General features: G+C 40.7%; 1 protein-coding gene across 2 annotated transcripts in view; it reads right to left on the reverse strand.

Moving 5' to 3' along the window:
* Positions 1–24,467, reverse strand: part of LOC107226158 (protein O-GlcNAcase) — a 187,888-nt gene that overhangs the window by 101,466 nt on the left and 61,955 nt on the right. For both annotated transcript variants that reach the window (XM_046744761.1, XM_046744759.1), the window contains exons 4-7: positions 2,964–3,408; positions 875–1,458; positions 376–687; positions 100–274 (exon numbers count right to left, since the gene is read on the reverse strand). In XM_046744761.1, coding sequence (XP_046600717.1) covers positions 100–274; positions 376–687; positions 875–1,458; positions 2,964–3,408 — 1,516 coding nt within the window. The remainder of the gene's footprint in view (positions 1–99; positions 275–375; positions 688–874; positions 1,459–2,963; positions 3,409–24,467) is intronic.

The following is a 24,467-nucleotide window of genomic DNA, read 5'->3' on the forward strand; positions in this document are numbered from 1 at the left end:
ATGTTAGAAGTGGAATATGCTCATGAATGTATTTACCGAAAGAAGTAGTGATTCTTAACTCTAAAGTTTGACACATTGTAAGTAATGATCTTGACTTACCAAGCCATTTGATGTAACTGTTCAAAAGAGAGACAACTCCTCTCATATCCCATACGTATGCGTAAAGATCATATAACAGCTCCCGATTGTTGCAGTATGTAAGTCGTTGAAAAAGCCTGTTCACTGCAGCACACATGTCGTTCATTTTAGCTGCCCGAGAATGCCATTCTTCAGCCTGAAACAAAAAAAAATATTACAAACTAAGATGTCATTGAGCAGAAAATCATCATGAAATATTAGTTGTTCTAGTCTGAAAATCATCTTCAATTCGCTCACGTCCGCTTTGTTGTACATTTCTTGATTTTTTGGTTGTTTCATAACAATGTGAGCATTGCTCTTCAGCCAGTTAAATTCTTGCAACAGTTGAATTCCTTGCCCACCATGTTCGAAAGGTAGGTAAAATAGATCACAAAGCAAAGAGAGGTCTTCTTTCGTCAGTTGTTTTTCTGGATCCACTACATTTGAACCTTGTGTCTCCAAGGCATCATGATTATCATTATCCGTCTCAACTACCATTTGTGATCCGTTTACAGCTGATGATGATACTTCCAGCTCAACTTGCATACTGCCAGATGCTCCACTGCATGTCTACAATCGGGAAACACTTTTTTTAAGACCAAGAAGGAGCTACGATATTGAAGCACGAGATTCACTATTTAAATAATTTGTTTCATATCTAATCTCAGCTTAAAAATATAATCGAAACACAGTACATGGTCAACACTTCAGTAGGTTTCATTTCAACATAAACAAAAGCAACTCCAAGTAACCTTACCGAAATATTTTCTATCATTGCGTCATCTTCAGTTGTGCTTTTTACCAAATGCGCAGGTGAGTGGCCAGGTGTAATAGTACATTCCATTGGTTCAGTGGCTGGTGTAACGTTAGGTATCGTTTCACTCCCGGAATTTGGTACCACCGAAGGTATGATCGATTCATTGACTACTTTAGTATCGGATACTAAAGAGTTCATAACAGGTCCACAAGCAGGTTGCAGAAAGCCTTCAGTACCTGTGACGCTCGAACACACCTCTGCCAATGCTTTAAGATGATTTGAATTATTAGAAGACGTTGTAGCTGCCGATACTGTAGTATTTGTTGTTGACGTAAGGCTCATGCATGTGTTGACCGAAGGTATTATCGGGATTGGAACTGTAGGAGCCACGCATGGCTGAGGTTTTACAATGACTCCCCAAGCTGCACGTTTTTTATGAAATTCAACCAGCCAATCACTTATAGCATTTTTCAGAGCGTGCCGAGGATGGTACATATTAGGGCACAGATTTGATGGTACATCTTCACCAACCACGCCATCTTCTGTTTCAGTTTCCAGTTTGATATCAGCCGATACGGTGTCATCTAACGGAAAAAATAATTATCGAAAGTATAAAACGTATGTTGCCACATTTTCTTACTGTTGCTAGTTTTATATACTTAAAATTTAATTTATTAATAGGAGTGGGGGCAACACTGATTATGAGAGAACCACCAGAGGATCTTGATACCTTTTCTTGCCTTGTCAATGCGCAATTAAACGAATGTACATACAGTCTGTCTCATAACCTACTACTATTGAATAAACCCTTGAGGATGTGTACAATATTTTTTAATCTAATAGTGCACCAGAGAAAAATATATCGCTAGTTTTTTGGCTCTTCCTGGGACGCTGTCATAACTAGTCACATTCAGTTTTTCTGAATTTCAGCGACACCTAACCTGACATCCCACGAAACAACTAGGTGTTTCATGAACAGCTTATCCTACTTGAATGAGAATACGACTCTCCCACAGGTATTCAAACCTATTAAATTATTTTTCATGAATGTGTTTAAATAACTTCAAACCATGTATTCAATTTTGACCATCGATGCATTGAAACTTTTGGCCTTGAACTATCTAAAAACAATGATCTTAATGGCGCTCTAACGGAAATACAATAAAATTTATCTAGAGTGTTTTTTACTATTGGGATATGGTACGAATATCGGTGAATATTGCAGATGTTTTTTGTATCAAATTTTAAATCTGAAGTTTAACAAGGAGCTCGAATAAAACAAAGAAGCCAGAAATAAAATTTTTTTTCACTGTTAATTATTTCTCTAAATTACATGATCTGTCCGGAAAGTAGTCGGACTGAATTTTTCCCGCCCAGACAGAGCGACGGAGGGGAACCTTTTTACGTGGATCAAGTTGTGGGGAATCTTAACTAATCAGCGCACCGGTACCCAATCGCCTTCGAGCCTTTCCGGAATCTAGGTCGGTTTTAAAGTGAACCTCAGTCAAGGTGCTTTGTCACGCTTCGCAATGAACCGTTTAATTGAGCAGCGTTACGCGACAAAGTTTTGCTTCGAACTAGGCACAACCGCGAGTGAAACCCATGAAATGATGAAAAGTCCCCAGCCACCCTACAGCCCAGATGTAGCTCCACCAGACTTCTTTCTCTTACCCCGATTCAAACGGGTTCCGAAAGGACAGCATCACGGCTCGGTCCAGGCTATTTAAAAGACCATGACGAGGCACCTTGACTGGGGTTTACTTTAAAATCTACCTACACTCCGGAAAGGCTCAAAAGCGATTGAGGACCGATGCGCTCCTTAACTAACAATAAAACTCCCTACAATTCGACCCACGCGAAAAGGTCCCCCTCCATCACTCTGCCTGGGCGGGCAAAATTCAGTTCTACTACTTTCCGGACAGTCCCTGTGTACATTCTGTACGGTAAATCCCAAACAATCCGTTTTCTGTATGTAAGAATTACAATCGTTACCTCAAATTCTAAGAGAATATGACAATTTTCGAACATGCAAGTTTTTAAGTACACTCATTGTCAGTAAAATCGATGAAGTAGTTATTTTATAACTTACTCAGGCTAAGATCTCTTTTTCCATCGATGTTGCATCGACTCCATTGAGCCAAGGTATGTATTGCCACAAAGTTAGCACCATATTCACAATTAGGATTTGTCAATACTCCTCTCAATTTAGGAATGAGATCTGGTGATCTCCCGGAATAAGGACCAAGGAATACTCTTTTTTGATCATAATCATTGGCGTGGAGATTATCCCAGATAACTGGAGGCCTACGTAAGACATCAGTGATTTCCTCTATCGATTCGATTGTTAAGAGCCGTGAAATGACCTTCGGTCCTGTCCACATTACATCAATTTCTTGTACTAATTTACTACCCAATGTATTTAGGTACTCTGAACTAGGGACGTTTGGCATAGCGCGCGTCGCACAGTATTGCGTTGGACAAAGCAGAAAACGTGGTTGTCCAAGGTGTTGAAAAATATCATTTGTAACAGAGACCTGAAACAAAAAATGAAAATCATTCGATCACATTCAACAAGCAAAGAAGAATGTCACATGAAAGGTGGGTATTGAAAGACCTAATGATGTAAAGAATTGTAAACAGAAAGGTGAAAGGTGAAAGGTATTCTATTACATGCACAGGGAAGACTCTATTTGCACAGGGTAAAAATTAAATATATGCAGCCACTTCGCTAGATAATGGTTCCAAAGGACAGGGCTGGTAGAAGTCAAGTCGTCTCAAAAAAGTAAGATGTGTCTTTAAACCCTAAGAAAAAGTGACAGGAAAGTGACCGATTAGGATTAATTATTGTATAGTAATTAGACGACGTATGCTACAACGGTGTTATTCATCTCGGCAAAAAGAGCCCCAATTTCTAGTAAGGTAGTTTCTTCCAAAATGCTTCTTCTTACAATTGTGCTAAAAAAAAGTGCTATTTTTTCATTACCATCATTTACATAAGCAGTCAAAATTTGAGTGAGCTTGGCCGTGGCAATCTCGCATTATTAATTGTCAAAGTTTTAACTCTCAACACGAGATTCCCTATCTTAAGCCTACGGCGATATACCCAAGATCTACTTTTCCATAAATTTCTCGGAAATGCTCCTAGGAATGATTATGAAAAACACATATGATGTAAAAAACACCGTAACAAAATCTTCCCTCGCTGAGTGAGGTATGCTCCACCGTACCATTTCAGAGTAATTTCAATCCAAAGTTGAGAATTTTATAGTGCGAACGACGCGAGTCAGCGAAAGCAAGAAAGTGAGCCAAGATGACAGTGAACGCTAGCATCTCAAATGTTAGAATTTCACAAATCTATATGACTACCAATTTTCAAAACTTCCGCTAAACTTTACAAGATGACCTCTTATAGAGCACCAAATGACTGAACTATTAAGCGTTGATGAAAATAAAGCCCTAGAGCATCGGATGGCCTACGGCTTGCCTTTAGCTGGTATTGAAATACTTATTCGCGCCAAATAACATCTACTTTACGGGCATGCCACATAAAGTACGATTCTTTGTCCGTCCTCAAAGTGAGTAAAAGTACAATGAAGCCTCCGCAGAAACTAAAACGAAAGAATACTGATCGTGAAAGTCTGCCTATAGCAGGAACTTCACGATCAGATTTTCCACGCGAATTTGTTAAAAGTAAATTTGTTGATAGTTTGCATGTTTAGAAACACTGATCCCGGAAATGAAAGAGAAGATAACCCGTGCAGTGTACTATTCTATAGAATTGATAGAGAAAATGGACGTAATGAACAAGACGCAAAGTATGGTAACATCAAATCGATCGAAAATTATGGGTAAAAAAATGACGTTGGAAGTCATAGATCTAATGTATAGTGACGAATTCGTTGAGAACAAAGAACTGATGACTACAGAGAAATAATGCGAATTGCATACTGAAATAGCACCGATAAACACTAAACATGCGACAGTAGTCTTCAAGTTGACCAGAAAAGAGTGAAGATCAGGCAGAAAGGTCCAGTCGCATTTGAATTTACGGCAAATTTGACATGATATTTTCGTAAAATTAAGTAATAATCAATTCATAAAATACTATATTTTACGGCTTGTACTCCAAAATAGTAATATTAGGAGGTTTTAATAATTCAATAAAAATTTGTACTTAATCCTCTGTTCTACCTATGTTGGCAATATTCTGCATGAGGTATTATTAATGTTTTATTTTTGATTGTAGTTAAATGCAGTTGGACTTTTGGAACTCCATTCGAATTGTCCACTTAAAACATTAACGACAAAAATCAGGCGCAAACTCACAAGTAAAACCCAGCTATGGCGCTAGAAGCACCACGTAAAATGCAGCAGTAAAAAGTTTGAAAAATATCAAATAATGAATGGGTGGATGTTTGGTCGTTTTGAAAAGGCCAGAAAAAATACGCATCTGATTGGTAAACGAACATAGCGAGAATGGGCAATGCCCACTTGAATTGAAACCTTAAGAACTATACATAAAAATCCAAAATGAACGCAAATAATACTGTCGACTGATATTGATTTATCGCACTGTATATGGAGCAATCCATACCATTTCGACCTGGGTCTGATCATTGACCTCTCGGATTGGGTCAACGATTTTTTACATGATTGTTCTCACTTTAAAAGTTCTTTAAGAGTTCTCACGCACTCGCTTTTTGTTTTAGATTCTTTGGACTCGATTTGAATTTTCTACAATTTTTGAAAACGATTTTATGGATCGAAATAATTTTGAAATCTGCAAAAATTCTGAAAAATCGTGTGTCTAGAATCAAAATTTTTACGCTTATATATGCGGTGGGAAGATTCTTCCGTCTTACTAATTTAAAGCTTTTCCCGAAAAAAAGTAGAAGCGGATGTCATTTTACTAAGGATAGTTGCTGAAAAATTATCGTATGTCAAACCAGATTACTGAAAATATTTTAGATTTTTTACAAGATATTTTTTCTTTATTTTGCTAAGGAAAAAAATTGAAAATAATAAAATGGTTCCGAATAATTTTCAAAAATTCGGTGTGATATATGGAAATGTTTCAGCAACCAACCTTAGTAAAATGACTCCTGCTTCTAATTTTTTTAAAGTTTTTTTCGGAACAAGCTCGAAAACAGTAAAAAGGAATAATCTCCCCACTGCGTCGATGAGCTTAAAAATATTGATACCTGATACACGATTATGCAGAATTTTTTCAGATTTTTAAATTATATTGATCAACAAAATCCTTTTAAAAAATTGTAGAAAATTCAAATCGAGACCGAGAAATCTCAAAAAAAACTGCGCGCCTTTCAAATTGAGAACAATCATATAAATACTCGTAGACCCAATCTGAGAGGCCATCGCTCAGACCTAGATCGATATGGTATGGACTGCCCTATTCGTTTTGAAATGATTTTAGTAACTTTTTTAACGAAAATCATTTGTATTAAGAGGCAAATAAAAATAATCACATCCGTTATGTTAATTTTTGGTAAACTCCAATGTCCTCGTTAGTGTTAAGAAGTTAAAGGATGTGTATATGATATATCTATTTTATTTTGAGGGCATATAGACCGGGTGATTCGCGATATATGAAGTTTATCTCGCAGTTGTATGTTCTCTCGTATATTAGGACACTGCATCTTCCAAATATTTGCAAAACCATGTAAAAGACTTACATAATCGAGTGAACAACCGCAACGATCGTACCAGCATGACGCTAATTACGTATTCGCACATATACAATATACATATATTGTGATAATATGTTTCCCTAACACTCAGTATTCATTAACAACTGAGTGAGTGTAGCGAGTGCAGAACAACGTTGAACGAGCGCGGGACCAGGCGAAGCGACGAAACGAGCATAATCATCAGCCAGTCATACATAGTATTAAAGTTCGAAACCAAATTTTGGATGTTCGGATGTTCAGAGAGTGACGTCACCAACAATTTTTTCTCACTTGACGTCATCGATCTATAGTAATCATCGACAACCAAAATCAGCTAGCCGAATTCCTCAGTCCGGAAACAACCACGCAGTAGACAGGACGTATGAGAATCGCACTCCGCAGATTTCGAGGACCAGGTTCTCCAGCTCCTGGATCCCTGCGCTCCCAGTCCGCTAAATGCTGAAACTCGACTTCCAGGACAAGCGCTCCGTAGTTCATGTGCTCCAGGTCCGCTGCTTGGTGAAACTCGATTTCCAGGACAGCGCTCCGTAGTTCCTGTGCTCCAGGTCTACTACTTGGTGAAACTCGACCTCTAGGACAAGCGCTTCGTAGTTTTGGCTGTCCAGGTCCTTAACCTGGTGATTTTTGACCTTCAAGAGTAATTTCCCGTGATTCCTGCACTCCAGGTCCTTTACCTGGTGGATCTCGCCCTCCAGGACTCGCACTCCGTAGTTTTGGCTGTCCAGGTCTTTTACCTTGTGGATTTCGACCTCCATGACTGGCACTCCGTAGTTACGTTTTGTTGAAATTGTTGCTGTACATTCAATATCTACTAACAACGTTATTGACTGGACGTGGAGACTCACTATGTAAATTATTGTGTATGTATTGTAACGTTTTCACGAACGTCACGAAATAAATACGGGTTCATGAGCTTAACTAGCGAAGAAATCAAAGGCGGAAATTAAATATTGAGCAAATGATTTAATGGCAAGTAAGTGTTTTCAGTTTAACCGTCCGAAGCAAGGCTGTTTTTACAATACCATCGGTTGACGCAGCAACCTTATTCATTTTATGACAGATGAAGTCTTACATGTCTTTTATCTGTGATTACTACTAGATCAGTTGAAAGGGAGGTAAAACGGGTAATTTCACCCTTTGTAACAGTATATCACGATACATACGAGCAGAATTATCTGGTAGTGAATTATGTTTTAAAGTTTTACGAAAGTACGCTAAACTAATGACAGTAAGGCTTTATCCAAACGAGCACAAAAATCAGCTGTACTAGACATAAGTACTAGGCGTAGTGAGCGCATAAGCACATTTTGAATTGCGTATTTGCACATATGTTTAATGATGTGTTGATTAACACTTATTACACATTGAACAGTCCTCAAGCAGCTAAGGCGTAAGGTATCCGGTAAATCTCGTATCATCTGGTAAAACACTGACAACGAGTAAGTGAGCGCACGAGCACAAAAACCAGCTACACTAGGCATCCGACCCCGAGCGAGCTAGAACGAGCGAGGGTTTTAAAGCTAGTAATTAATTATTTTATGGAATAAGATTCCGGAAAAAATCACAGAAAATTACACAAAACGAGACGTTCAAGCTGTCGAAAAGAGAAGGTTGTCACTAGCTGGAATCGACCGGAAATCAGCAATCGAAATCTCCAAGAATTTTTAGACGCTCGAGTTTAATACCGAAAAATCTGAAAAAAATCCGTAACATGTGTACAGATATCTGCTAGATTTGTGATTTGTTTCATAATTTTCGGAGTTAAAATGTCGGATTTAACGTGAAGAGAGTAAAAATCACATCTTTTTTTTTGCGATAACTTCGAGCAAAATGGAGTTAGACGGCTCAAATTTGGTATGGGTCGATCGTTCATCAATATAAAGCAGGAGGTCACTCGCACAATCCATTCCGAGCAGAGGCACTTTTGGCATGCTCACCAGGCTGTGCCTTGTGCATGGAAGAAAATTATGCCTTTGTGATCAAAAAGTAAAAATTTAAGACTTTTTTAAAATAGCAAAGTCAAAGAGACTATTCATCCAAATTTTGTTTATCTCACAGTCCCAAAGTGAAGCCTTTGCTTTTGCACATCAGTTTTGAAAATATTTTCCTGACAACAGCCTAGGGAGCCAAGATATGTGGGCAGAACCACAAAACTTCGAACTTTTCCGAAATAGAAATATTTTATTTTTAAGTCTGCGAACATACATTCCAGATTTGGTGTGTTTCCAAATGCCTTGAAATACGAATAATTCGCGATTTTAATTATTTTCAGGTAATCATAATAATTGTTGTTTTAACATTAGCAAAAGAAATAAGTGCGTTGAGTCAACGCGACAGAAGTGAAACTTCCGAGTCGTTTATGTATTTGTTTTTTTTTACCCTTTTACTAGGTTGTGTGGAGAATCATTAGTATAATTGTTGTATTCAATGGTGAAGTGAGGTTGAGCATTATATATGACAATGAATATGTCCATAAAAGGCGTGTATAAGATTGAGACTTAGGTAGCCTAACTAAGCTACATGTCTATTAATTTACAATAAAAGCATGGTTGAAAGTTAACACTTAGATCCCACATCTCTCTGGAATCACACTGTTGCCACACTGGGATCAGACTGACCTTAAACTTATCCAACTACAAATGATAATTCAGTATGAATAAAAAACAAAATAAGTTACACATTGATGAAAATCCAGAAATAAAAATTTAATTAGTAAGTGATACTTGACCTTTTTACAAAAATACCTTCAGGAATAAATCAAATTCTATCATTATCGTTTCACGTATGCATCATGCCTTGAAAGAAGCACGCAGAGTACCGCTTACTAATTTAATTATTTTCTCTGGATTTTCACCATTATATAGGTTATTTTGTTTTTTATTTATACCTAACTATCATCTGTAGTTGGATAAGTTTAGGGTCAGTCTGATCCCATTGTAGCAGCAGTGTAATGCCAGAGAGCTGTGAAATCTAAGGGTTAAAGTAGATAAGCAAGGGGGGTTCTGGATAGAAACACCTTCTTTACCGACCAAGCCGACCAGCGGTCATTTCGACGGCAGCCATTTTTTTTTTGATGGCAGCCATTTTGATTTTTTCGAGGGGCGGGCAATTTTGACGATGGCCATTTTGACGGCGGCCATTTTTGATGGCGGTCATGATTTTTTCGATGGCGGCAATTTTGACGATGGCCATTTTGACGGCGGCCATTTTTGATGGCGGTCATGATTTTTTCGATGGCGGCAATTTTGATTTTGTGATGGAGGCCATTTTGACGGCGGCCATTTTTGATGGCGGTCATGATTTTTTCGATGGCGGCAATTTTGGCGATGGCCATTTTGACGGCGGCCATTTTTTGATGGCGTCCATGATTTTGTGATGGCGGCCATTTTGGCGGCGGCCTTTTTTTTTTTTGATATATAGCCAATAGTTTGCCCCAGGCGAAAAATAATATTTTCCACGTACTTCGAATACATTCTTTTACGTTAATGGACCGGCTGGTGACATCGCGATTAGATAGACAGGGAATGCCGATGACGATCCGTAAACTTTCACGCTAATAGTACGTACTTCGAATACATTCTTTTACGTTAATCGACCGGATGGTGACATCGCGATTAGATAGACACGAAAAACAATATTTTCCACGTACTTCGAATACATTCTTTTACGTTAATCGACCGGATGGCGACATCGCAATTAGATTTCGCGCTAATAGTTTGCCTCAGACGAAAAATAATATTTTCCACGTACTTCGAATACATTCTTTTACGTTAATCGACCGGATGGTGACATCGCGATTAGATAGACACGAAAAACAATATTTTTCCACGTACTTCGAATACATTCTTTTACGTTAATCGACCGGATGGTGACATCGCAATTAGATTTCACGCTAATAGTTTGCCTCAGACGAAAAATAATATTTTCCACGTACTTCGAATACATTCTTTTACGTTAATCGACCGGATGGTGACATCGCGATTAGATAGACAGGGAATGCCGATGACGATCCGTAAACTTTCACGCTAATAGCCCAGGGCGGAAATTTCACATTCGAAAAAAAATATTAATAGAATTTATTGTAAGCCAATAGTTTGCTCCAGGTGAAAAACAATATTTTCCACGTACTTCGAATACATTCTTTTACGTTAATCGACCGGATGGTGGCATCGCAATTAGCATAAAAGAGACCGGGTCAGCGTAGAGCGGTCATTCTAGAGGAAGCTTCGCAACTCTATCTTTGTCAAGTGTGTGTGAGATCGAAAGAAGAAGAAACATGGATTCCGAAAAGTGTTTGAAATTAATACAAATTATGGAAACGACGTTCAAGATTTTATCTGAAAAATCGTCACCGGCAGAAATTGCAAAATGGATTCGATTCGGAACCCAAAATATCAGGCTTTTGAATAAAATCTTACGCAACAACGCCTCAACGATCGGGGAGAAGACAAGAATTTTGACTACAATTGGAATTCTGAAATCGTTGACAGTCAAATTTCAACAATTTCAAAAAGTGGGTGACGGATTACGAAGCCGACGAAGAAGCGATCGAGTACGGTGGGAAGATTTGGAGACAGCTTTCGAGAGTCGAATTCGAACGGGAGCCATTATCAATCTGCGGCATAAAGATTTGAACAGGTTTTTGGAAGATGCGAAACACCTCGTCGTTGCAAGACTGAAGAAAATGCTACGAAAAGTGGGAAGTTTAAAGGCAAACTGTGTCTTGTGTTGTAAATTCAATATAACGAAAAACGCTGAACATGTTGAGGAAATGAAATATTTTAACACCAGAAACCAAATCATCCTCCAGCCAGCTGACATACACGGGTGGTTCGAAGAGAACGTAAAGCAAAAAGTGTTGGCCAAGGTGGAAGATTTTCAAGAAAGAGACTCTGGTTGGTCGCTGACCGAAATAATCAATTTGACTGTAAATATCAACAAGTACGTGCCACTGCGAGGCGGTGTGTTCACATACACACCACTACCCAAAGATATTCAAGATAAGAAGGCTGTCGTCAACATCCGCAACGGAGACGCGTATTGTTTTCTCTGGTCGGTCACCGCAGCCCTCTTTCCAGCCAACAACAATCCCAGCGAAATCACTTCGTATCCACATTTCAGCTCAGTGCTACAATACGGAGGTTTGCATTTTCCAATGTCTTTAGACCAGATTCCAAAATTTGAGAAACTTAACAAACTCTCAATTAACGTTTACGGTATAGATAGTGCGGAAAAACAAAAGCGTAGTGAAATTGTACCCATTTATTTGAGTCGAAACAAGTCTGATAAGCCTACAATCCATCTTTTAGTAATAGAGTCTGAAAACGACGACGATGACGATGATAGTATGGAAAATATTGAAAAGAATGTAACACATCATTTTGCATGGATTCGGAATTTATCGCGGTTGACAAGTTCCCAAATTTCCAAACACTCGCATCAGACGTGGTTGTGCGATAGGTGTCTGTCTCATTTTAATTTCGAAAGATGTTTGATCAAGCACAATGTAGATTGCATGAATTTGAATAAAACCAAAGTTATCTTGCCAACAGAAGAGGACAAGATTCTCAAATTTAAAAATTTCAAGCACAAAGAAACCGTTCCGTTCTGCGTTTACGCAGATCTAGAATGTTTACTGCATCCCACACATGAAAGTTTTGGGGAAAATAGAACAATTTATCAGAAGCATCTTCCGTATAGTATAGCTTACTATCTGCATTGTGCGTTTGACGATTCGCTTTCAGAATTCAAAATTAATCGCGGAGAAACTTGCATCCAATGGTTTGTAAACGAGTTAAAGGAATTGGCACTTTCGTTAGAGGGATATTACAAGACTGTTGTACCGATGGAACCACTAAATTTCAATCAGATCAACGAATTTGATTTGTCGGCGGTCTGTCATATTTGTGAAAAACCGTTTAGGCCCACAGACGTGAAACATCGGGATCACTGTCATTTCACGGGAAAGTACCGTGGTGCTGCTCACCGCAGCTGTAATCTAAATTATCAAAATTCGCACACCGTCCCAGTGATATTCCACAATCTTTCGGGTTACGATTCGCATTTTCTGATCAAAGCCCTGGGTACGTCATTCGAAGGTACTGTTAAACTATTACCTGTCAACAAAGAAAAGTACATTTCCTTCACTAAATTCGTTAAGGGAACGGATGTAACGTTCCGTTTCATAGATTCGTACCGTTTCATGCCTAGCAGCCTCGATAAATTATCATCGTATCTGGACGATTGCCGAAAAACAATAACACGTAAATTCTGCAGTAGCTTGAACAAATTTCGGTTATTGACTAGGAAAGGTGTCTTCCCGTACGAATACATAGACAGTTGGGAGAAGCTCGAGGAGAAACATTTACCAGTCAAAGAACAGTTTTATTCAAAATTAAACGACCGGAATATATCAGACGACGATTACGCACACGCGTGCCACGTATGGCAAACTTTTAACGTCCAAACTTTGGGAGAGCATTCGGACTTGTATTTACAGACGGACGTGTTTTTACTGGCTGACGTTTTTCAAAATTTTCGACAGAATTGTTGGACGACGTACAAACTGGACCCGTTACATTACTACACAGCGCCCGGTCTGGCGTTTGATGCAATGTTAAAATGTACAGGCATCGAACTCGAGCTTCTCACCGACATAGACATGGTTATGTTTATCGAAAAAGGTATTCGTGGTGGTGTATCACAGTGTTCGAACAGATATGCAAAGGCCAACAACAGGTACATGGGAGAGGAATTCGATCCTGAGATCGAAGAATCTTATCTCATGTACTTTGACGTTAATAATTTGTACGGTGCAGCTATGAGCTTTGCTCTGCCATACAGTTCCTTCGAATGGGTATCAGACTTCAGACAATGCGACGTTCTTACCATCTCGGACGATGCAGAGTTTTTGTTACGTGCTGGAGGTAGATTTGGAATATCCTGCGGAACTGCATGAAACTCATAAGGATTTACCATTGTGTCCGGAGCACTATGTACCTCCGATTTCGACCAATAAACAGTCAAAATTGACGCCCACGCTATTTTCCAAGAAAAACTACGTTGTTCACTACAGCGTTTTGAAACAATGCTTACAATTAGGCTTAAAATTACTTCAAATTCACAGAGTTCTCAAATTCAGGCAAACCCCGTGGCTCAAAAAATATATAGATTTGAATACCGATTTGCGAAAAAAATCTGACAACGAATTTGAGAAAAATTTTTACAAGCTAATGAACAACGCAGTTTTTGGTAAAACTATGGAAAACGTGCGAAAGTACAGAGATGTTCGATTGATCACCGAATGGGATGGACGGTACGGTGCGAGAGCTACCATAGCCAAGCCTAATTTTCACAGCTGCACCGTTTTCGACAAAGAGATGGTTATCGTCGAAATGAATAAGACGAAAGTCAAATTGAATAAACCATTGTATGCAGGTTTTTCCATCCTGGATCTATCTAAAACATACATCTATGATTTTCATTACAATTACATTAAGCAGAAATTTGGCAACCGAGCAAAATTAATGTACACGGATAGCGACAGTTTGATTTACAATTTTACCGTCCCCGACATATACGAACACATGAAGGAGGACTTGCACAAATTCGACACGTCGGATTATCCTCTTGACAACGTTTACGGAATACTTCGAGCAAACAAAAAAGTTCTCGGCTTGATGAAAGACGAGAATAACGGGAAAATCATGTCGGAATTTGTAGGGTTACGAGCTAAATTGTACGCATTCCGAGTCTTGGGAGATGAAAAAGACAACAAACGTGCCAAAGGTGTTAGAGGATCAGCGTTAAGAAAAATAACCTTCAACGATTATTTGGACTGTGCGTTGAAACGTGAAAATCTATCCTCAAATCAGCATTTGATCATGAGTCGAAAGCATGAGGTATATACCGTAGAACAGCAGAAAGTAGCACTGAGCTGGAATGACGACAAGCGGATCGTGTTTCAAAACACGACCGATACGCTTCCGTGGGGTTACAAGCCTGCACCGTAGCTTTATAAATTACCGTAATCTGTGTAAGACTTAATTTATAACTGTACCATGATGTATTATTATGTAGAGCTTAATTTTTTCAACTGTACCATGATGTATAGAATATTATTATTATGCAGGATGGTTAATAAGAACGCTCCGAAGTATAAAAAAAATTTGTACAACGATGCATATGTCTGTTGATTGTCTAAAAAAACAAAGATGTATACTTGTCATGTGTCGGGTATGAAATAAAGAGACACATACCTTTTTTACAAAAAAAATTCATTTATTCAAAAGTTACATGTCCGATTCGTTTATCCAACTGTTGTGTGTATTGTCAAAACCTAACCATTTAACGTATATTTTTCTTCCACGCTTCTTGAGCACCTTCTCCACCAGATAGATATCCGGATGCTTAACCTTGAGGAGCTCTTGTTCGTAGAAACCACCAGCGATGGGTTGATCTCGGTAGTCTTTGAGCTTGTACGTCACAGGATGAGTATTTTCCACTCGACTTATCGTGAATATTTCAGTCGTCCAATTGGGAGTGTAACCTTTCTCGAAGACATTTTTGAATTTGCTGATTCGAACTTTGTCGCCAGATTTGAATTTTGCCGATATGGTAGGTATCGCTCGAAGCCCTCCGTACGCCTGACGTAATAACAGCCTCTCGTTTGCAACGGTGACATCCGACGGTTTCATTCTTATGGTTCGGTGTTTGGTGTTGTTGTAAGCCAAAACCAAATCAGATAAGATATCGAGCCACTTGAAGCTTCCTTGCATGCTGAACCGTGCCCACATTTTACCTTTCAGCGTGCGATTGAAACGTTCACAGATCGAAGCCTTCAAATTACTGTACGTGGAGTAAAGTTTGATTCCGTAGCGTATCATAAGCGATTCGAATTTCGAGTTGTAAAATTCCGTTCCTCTGTCGACGTGTAAATTTTTCGGCACCCGTCCTTCGACAAGCACAGATTCCATTGCCTTCGTAACATCATCTCCAGACTTGCTCTTTATCGGTACAGTCCACGCATACTTTGAAAAGATATCAATGACTGTGAGCATGTACTTGTAACCTTTGTTTTGTCCAGCGTACGACGTCATATCAACAAGATCCGCCTGCCAGGTCTCGTCGATGCCGCGCACGTCTACACGTCGACGTGGGTAATTCCGGCGTGCAGGTTTATGCAGTTCCGTCACCAGTGCTTGCTTTTTCTCGTTCATATTCTAACGCTATTAGTCTGGTGTCCAATTTGGAAATGATTTCCGCGTTTCGAGTCGACAAGTCTCTGTCTGTTTTAAGGTCTGTGTAGAAGGTATCCAAGGCTTTCTCCGTGGTGATCTCCAAAGTTTTGGTCATTTGATCGAGGTTGTCGATTTGTTTTTGCAGCACGTTGAATTTTCGTCTCAAGATTTTTAAAGTTACAGCACTGTTCGGTGCTGTGGGTTCTGCGACGTTGCACAGTCTCTTGTTCCGTATATCGTAATGCCCATCCGCTGTTATTTGAACCCCGACACCCGGAGGGCCGCGAGTGCTCGCAGCTGTGTTTTTATTCAGCTGACGTCCAAACACGTCGACGCTCATCTCGTAAATGATTGCAGAGTCGACGAGAATTGGCGAATAAATGATTCCGGCTTCCCGCAATTCTTCCAGAATCGACATAATTTCATTGTTGTGACTTGTATTCCCAGCTGCTTGAGATGCCAGGAGTAAACGAAGACGTTCCACCAGCTCGTTAGCGTCGTCCCAGAAAATATAATCTGTTTTAACACCTTGTCGAGTAACCCAAGCCTGAGGTGGCAGAACACCTTTGCCCGTACGCTTCGACATCTGTGACGATGGTGATACGTCTTTGCCTGACGTAGAAATATTCAGCAGCTCAGCAATTAAATGTTTGAATTTGACGTTCTGAGCGTTTCGGATAGGCTCGGTGGCGCTATAGTACTTTCTGTGAGCATTTGTTGCGAGAAGGATATTTCTATAATTCTCCCTGTCGTTGAGGCTAACGTGAGCGCTGTTGGGCATCTTTTTAAACAGCAGCTCCAGCAGTCCTTGAGTTTTCGGATAGAGCGTGTTGCCTATGCGAACGGAATCGCGCTCGAAGCTTATCGGCGAATCACCAACCATCAGCCCGGCAGTAGAAAGACTCCGTACCCCGTACACGGTATCCGACTCCTGCTGTCTTTGTTTATCGTTGAGCATCTCAAGATATTCATCCTCTGATCTCACCGTCGATTCCGTGACGGTTTGATCCTCTTCCTCCGCAGTTGCAAAAGAATCTTCCATTTCGTTCTTCGGCTCATCCTTCGTTTCAGTTTTGAGTTCTTCCTTCACCTCTTCCTTGACAAGTTTCGTACCTCGAGAAACATTGACTAATGCCTGCAGCGGGGTTACCACAGGTTTGAAGACATCCTTCATTGTTTCCTGCAGCGACTCTTTTCCCGTCTTGAGGATTCTGTGCTTACGACGAATCGCATTACTCGCTTGAGCGATACGATGCAAGACTTCTTTTTCCTGACGAATTTCCTGCATGTTGACACATCTAGTTCTGGAAAGCTACTGTTCCGTCGTCTTCGAAGATCGTGTATTTTATTCTTTTGTCATGTTTATGAAATTGTCAAAACCTCTCCTATACCGACCATTACCGAGCTCTCTATCCTTGTCGATCACTACGAAGCCATATTTGTCACCGTTCCAGCACGCCGCACACAAGTCTTTAAACTCTACGTACGACATATCGGTGTTTACATGATCGTTGTACACATGTCTTAGATTCATCTCGTCTTGTTTGAATAAGACCAGCCAGTTGGTGTTGTCGCGCACGAGATGCTTAGGGATTCGAGCGTACGTCTGACAAAGATAGAAACAGTCTACGTCGTGATGTCTACCCATACAAAAGTACGCGCGTATGTTATCCTGCTTCTCGCACGCTACGTCATCGAATATCATGATCGAGTTAGGTCACGTCTCGTTCGGTGCAATGACGTGCTCATGCTCGTTAAAGGGGTAATACTCAACACCGTCGACATTTTCGAGCACTTGACTCAGAAACTTGTATTTCGGCTGATTAAGAGATTTTGAGTAAACGTACAGGTTTTCGAACCTCAAGCCGTTCGGATGCGTTATAAGCGCAAATAATGCGTTGGTTTTGCCGCAGTTGGATGGTCCGCAGAATACCGCACGTACACTACTCGGCAACAATTCGCCATTACGTTTTTTCCGTTTTGTACTCTGCTGTGTAAATTTGTCAAAATTCATCACGGGCAGCTTGGCCGATTGTGTCTCGAACCTCATCTCAAACGTGACTGACTGGATTTTTCCATAAATGCATCGTTTATAACAACTTTCTCTCAGTCGCGGAGCGGACATGATTGTGCACACACGTGATTGTAAGCGATCGTCAAAAAAGCGATCAAGTGGGAAAGGTTTGGTAAATAGCATTATCAACAAACTTCCGATCGAGTTGCATGTTCCCGGTTACCAGTACTGCGGCCCTGGCACCAAGTTGTCGAAAAGACTCGCGAGGGGCGATTCCGGTATCAATCCTCTCGATGCAGCGTGTAAGGAACACGATATGGCGTATTCGAAAAATCGTGAGAACCTTGAAGCTAGAAGCGTTGCGGATAAAATATTAGCTGAAAAAGCTTGGAAACGGGTTCTCGCAACGGACGCAAATTTGGGTGAGAAGGCAGCCGCTTGGGCTGTAGCTAACATGATGAAGGTGAAAACAAAGTTAGGCATGGGGTATCGAAAACCTAAGAACGTTTTCTTGAACAAAATCATACGAGCGGCAAAACAGTCTATGATTCCAAGCTATGACGCGAAAACGAGCATCAAGTCTGCACTCAAAGGTGCTCGAGAAGCTGTGAAAAAAGAAGGTGGTAAACATAAAGTTCGATCACCGCGCGTTCTACCGGTACCCTCAAAAGTTGGCGGATTTCTACCTTTTCTCATACCTATTTTTGCCAGTCTCAGCGCTACGGGTGCGTTAGCGGGAGGTGCTGCGGGTATAGCAAAGGCTGTAAACGATGCGAGCGCGGCTAAACGAGAATTGGAGGAAAGCAAACGGCATAACAAAACGATGGAAGCGATCGCCTTAGGTAAAGGTCTCCATCTCAAACCTTACAAAAAGGGTTTTAGTCTTCATCTTTCAAAAAACTGAATGTCAAGCTACCACGCCGAGCGTTGACCAACTGGGATTTGCTGAAGTATGCAAAAATCATGAAAATTTCATACTTCCGAGGTGTCTTTATGCGCAACGAAATGCCCAAAACCGGGCCGCGTAAAAACGAAACAGCTGTAGTCAATCTCGACAATAAAGATGGTCCTGGGACACACTGGGTTGCGTATAAGAAACGCGGCAGCGATGTAGTTTACTTCGACAGTTTCGGTCATCTTCAACCGCCGTTAGACCTCGTGAAATATCTCGGTGTTGGTAGCGTTAAGTACAACGACGAAAGGTATCAAGATTACGGTACATTCGATTGCGGACACTTGTGTTTGAAATTTCTAAGCGATAAGCTATATAAACATGACACGTAATTTAATAACGTCAGTCGAGCACTCGCAGTCATGGATGATTCGTTTACATTAACGATATCGGGAACGTCGTCGATTCTCGAAGCGCAATATTTTCCTCCGATCGAACTTGCTCTGAACAAAAATTATGTTCTCGGTCTCGTTGAACTGTTAACCTTCAATTCCATTCCCAACGTCGATGTCGGTCGCAATAAAATTTACGTAGCCGACAAGGTAGTCACTATATCCACTGGCAGCTACGAAATTGAGGATATTGAAAAGTATGTGCAAGACGCGTTAAAAAATACCGACATCGAAATCAGTATAAAGCCTAACAATAATACGTTACGCAGCGAAATCAAATGTAACCATATCGTAGATTTGGAACCTGAGGATTCTATTGGTCAGCTTCTCGGATTTACACCGCGCGTATTGGCAGCTAATCAAACTCACCATTCGGATATGCCTGTAACTATTCTCAAGGTCAACGCGTTGCAAGTCGAATGCAGCATTACAACGGGTGCCTACGTCAATGGACATAAAGTGCATACTATTCACGAATTTTTCCCTATCGTTCCACCGGGATATAAGATCGTGGAAGTACCGTCGCACGTCATTTACCTTCCGATCACCGTCAAGACCATAGATCACGTACAGCTTCGGTTAGTCGACCAAGACGGAGATCTGGTTAATTTTCGCGGAGAAGTTATAACTGTGAGACTGCACATCAAATCGCAATAAAAGATGGGTATTGTATATAACAGATTGACCAAAAAGAGTTATATCAGTAAGTCAGCATGTCCCGATCAAGTCAGTCATCGATCGATTCCCGAACCGCTAACACGTCGAAACGTGGAGTTCCTGATAGCTCTGGGTCTAAAGCTGACACCTTTTGGAAAAGGAATTTCCGACAAATAAAACTGCGATTCTGCTGTTTCGTTGTATGCTCCGTACCATGGAGGAGGAAATATTGAGCATTCAAACACCTGTCGTCTTTGACGAATCAATCGCACACCAAGAAATACACGCACACAAACCGTACGCATCGTCAACTTTCAACAACAGCGATGAGATTCGAATCACCGTTCAGCATCAGGATTTATGCGTATTACCGAGCAAGAGTTCGCTGCATATCTCTGGAAAATTGCTCAAATCGGACGGCACCGCAGCAGCGATCACAACTTTGGTCAGTAACGCCATCTGCCATTTGTTCGAAGATGTACGGTACGAACTCAACGCCGTAGAGATTGATAAATGTGAAAACGTTGGTCTGACCAGCCTGCTGAAAGGTTTCGCTTCGCTCAACCCTGGTCAAAGTTGGCTTATGGAAAATGCTGGATGGCTCGATGTTCAGGAAACGAAAAAATTAACTGATGCCGATGGTAACTTTGACGTAGTTATTCCCTTGAGCATGATATTGGGCTTCGCTGAAGACTATCGCAAGATCGTCGTTAACGCGAAACACGAGCTGATTCTTACAAGATCAAAAAGTGATTTGAATGCCATCGTTCAAAATCAAGACGAAGACTCTAGATTCGTGATCGATCAGGTGGAATGGTTAGTACCCTACGTGAAGCTCTCGGATCAACGAAAAATCGCACTGTTGAATTCCATTGAGAAAGATACACCAGTCTCCATGAGCTTCCGCAGTTGGGAGTTGTACGAATACCCTTTGCTACCGGCAACCACGAAACACGTTTGGACTGTGAAAACGTCCACCCATTTGGAAAAACCGCGATTTGTCATGCTCGGTTTTCAAACGAATCGAAAAAACAAAGCCGGCAAAAATGCCAGTCATCTTGATCACTGTAACATTACTGACGTCAAGCTCTTTTTGAATTCCGAGTATTATCCGTACGGTAACCTGAACTTGGACATGAGTCACAATCGCTTTGCATTACTGTACGAGATGTACGCAAACTTTCAAGCCACCTATTACGGCAAAGAACCCGAGCCTCTGTTGACGAAGAGCGAATTTCTACAGTACGAACCTTTGATTTTCATCGACTGTTCGAAACAAAACGAGGCTCTGAAATCTGGACCGGTAGATATTCGTATCGAATTTGAGGCGAAGAATAACTTTCCTACCGGTACATCTGCCTACTGCTTGATTTTACATGATCGTATAATTGAATATAACCCGCTGAGTGGTGGGGTGAGAAAATAGGTATAAAAACCTTGAACGTTGTGACAATCGATTCAGTATTTTTTTCACGATGGAGTTCATAGTCGACGTACAAGGATTCAGTACACAGGGGTCCGGTTTTACACCAAAAGAGTTGGCAGTTGTGTCACTCGACGAAGAGGCCAACCCGTCAATTTTTCTCTTCGAACCTCCGTACGATTGGAATTGTTTACGTGCTCCGTTCAAAAGCGACAATTTGTGGCTGTCGCGGAATTATCATGGACTATCCTGGGAAGGTGGTGATTTACCTTTCGAGAAGCTCGACTTCACCATCGAATGTACGCTGCTGCGTAAGGCTTCAACAGTTTACGTAAAAGGTTTGGAGAAGAAAAGTTGGCTGCAGAAACTTCTGGGTGAAAAAGTTGAAGTCGTTGAAATGATGGATTTGAGTTGTCCGTCGTTGCAGAAGTTGAATGAAATGTCGGACACGAATTCAAACTGTACGCATCACGCTATATTACGTCCAAACTGTGCAGCCCAAAACGTATTGTTACTGCGAAATTTTTTACTCAAACACAAAAGACAATCGGTATCTCCTCGAACAGTTATTCATTCTCATTGTCTAACGCATGGATACGATACCGTTGAGTAAGAACACTCATACATTAGCATTACGAATTTCATGTAAAACTGTAATCTTGAGCTGTTTTTTTCAATAAAATATTTTGCATCGTCAATAACAACCGTTTATTCAGAACCTCTGTCCCGCTAGTTAAGAGTTTATTTCAGAACCTTCCAGAATTCAACGCCGAGACTCATCAGTCTTACACGGCACATGCAAGTCAAAAGTTCATCAAAGTTCTACAAATATCAGCGTTAAAGTCATGGCTGCTGAAACATACTCAAATATCGTCAAAACGATGGAGAACGCACGGGATCGAAATCGCAATCGCTGCTTTTCTCTGTTTCAGATCATTAGTGAACTAAAAGGGTGAAGAGAGCAAAAAAAAATGTATACGCATTTTTTTGTTTATTCAATAAAACATTTCATTTTTTTTTTTACATCGATCAATGTTAATTATTGTAATTGATTCTTCTATACATATATATATAATTGGAACAGTGGTGTAAGGAGACGCTGTACACGTTGTCCTGGTACGGTGTACAAGTTAGGCGAGAGCCGACGCATCTTTGAACTCGATTTGCCCATATTGGCCGCCCAGATATTGCAAGAGCAGCCGCTCCTCCTCCGTCGCCTGCACCAATTTCTGGTACTGAGTCTCGTCCTCGTTGAGCATTCGCGCAACCCGTGCCGGTAAGAAGATGCTGAATTCGTCGTTCAGATCTGTGACGGTACGCTGTTCAAACCTCGTTTGAACTCGTCGAATATTGGTGACTTTGTATATTTTGAAAATTTCCAGCTCGGTCAATTTCTTTGTCGGTAGAAAATCAGCCATGCTTGCCACTTTGTTCAATTTTGTGAAATCCATTTTTTTAATGTTCAACAGTTACGTTTTTTTGATAAATTTAGATTTGCAAACTTTTTTGTCACTGTGCTTAGTTCTGACTTCTGATTCACAATGGTTTTCAAGTCGTGAATATTTTTTAGGAACAGATCGATTCGCTGTTTTAGTTCTGCTTTACTTGGAGTTCTCTTCATGAGAGCTGAAGGTACAAGACTGTCTTTCGAGCCTGAATTTCAGTCTTTTATATCCGTATTCCTTGAGAAACTTCTAGAATCTGGAATTCTATTAATATTTTTTTCGAATGTGAAATTTCCGCTCTGGGCTATTAGCGTGAAAGTTTACGGATCGTCATCGGCATTCCCTGTCTATCTAATCGCGATGTCACCATCCGGTCGATTAACGTAAAAGAATGTATTCGAAGTACGTGGAAAATATTATTTTTCGTCTGAGGCAAACTATTAGCGCGAAATCTAATTGCGATGTCGCCATCCGGTCGATTAACGTAAAAGAATGTATTCGAAGTACGTGGAAAATATTGTTTTTCGTGTCTATCTAATCGCGATGTCACCATCCGGTCGATTAACGTAAAAGAATGTATTCGAAGTACGTACTATTAGCGTGAAAGTTTACGGATCGTCATCGGCATTCCCTGTCTATCTAATCGCGATGTCACCATCCGGTCCATTAACGTAAAAGAATGTATTCGAAGTACGTGGAAAATATTATTTTTCGCCTGGGGCAAACTATTGGCTATATATCAAAAAAAAAAAGGCCGCCGCCAAAATGGCCGCCATCACAAAATCATGGCCGCCATCAAAAAATGGCCGCCGTCAAAATGGCCATCGCCAAAATTGCCGCTATCGAAAAAATCATGACCGCCATCAAAAATGGCCGCCGTCAAAATGGCCTCCATCACAAAATCAAAATTGCCGCCATCGAAAAAAATCATGACCGCCATCAAAAATGGCCGCCATCAAAATGGCCTCCATCACAAAATCAAAATTGCCGCCATCGAAAAAAATCATGATCGCCATCAAAAATGGCCGCCGTCAAAATGGCCTCTATCACAAAATCAAAATTGCCGCCATCGAAAAAAATCATGACCGCCATCAAAAATGGCCGCCGTCAAAATGGCCATCGTCAAAATTGCCCGCCCCTCGAAAAAATCAAAATGGCTGCCATCAAAAAAAAATGGCTGCCGTCGAAATGACCGCTGGTCGGCTTGGTCGGTAAAGAAGGTGTTTCTATCCAGAACCCCCCTTGCTTATCTACCGGTTAAGTTTGAATCATGCTTTGATTGTGAATTAACAAATATGTACCTGGCAGTAGTATGTGATTTGAATCTGTTTTGATAAACGATAAAAAGACATTTTAATGTTTTTGGCGAAAGGTTTTTGCACCAGTGGTACTTTTTCAGGAGATACACATATAAATACGGTGACGATCAGCTGTACGCGGTACCCATAAGCGATAGCTGACAATAACATGAAGAAGACGCGAGGGACGCCGATGACAGCCGACGATGACCGACGACACGCGTACGGAGTCAGAGGACACAGACAGAATTCAGATAGGCTCGCGGGACACGGACAGAAAATTGCGAGTTTGACCGCAGCGGTGAATTCGACGGAGGGGCCCTCCAGAGTATAAGTACTGGTGCGCCAGGAGGCTACGGCAGCAGATCTCCGGGAAAGCGCCGAGCTGACTCACCATGTGTAATTGAGATCGAAACAGGGGGCAGCGCCTAATTCAATATGGCGTTCAAGAACGAGATACGAGTG

The sequence above is a fragment of the Neodiprion lecontei genome, chromosome 7 (assembly GCF_021901455.1).
Source record: "Neodiprion lecontei isolate iyNeoLeco1 chromosome 7, iyNeoLeco1.1, whole genome shotgun sequence".
Lineage (NCBI taxonomy): Eukaryota > Metazoa > Arthropoda > Insecta > Hymenoptera > Diprionidae > Neodiprion > Neodiprion lecontei.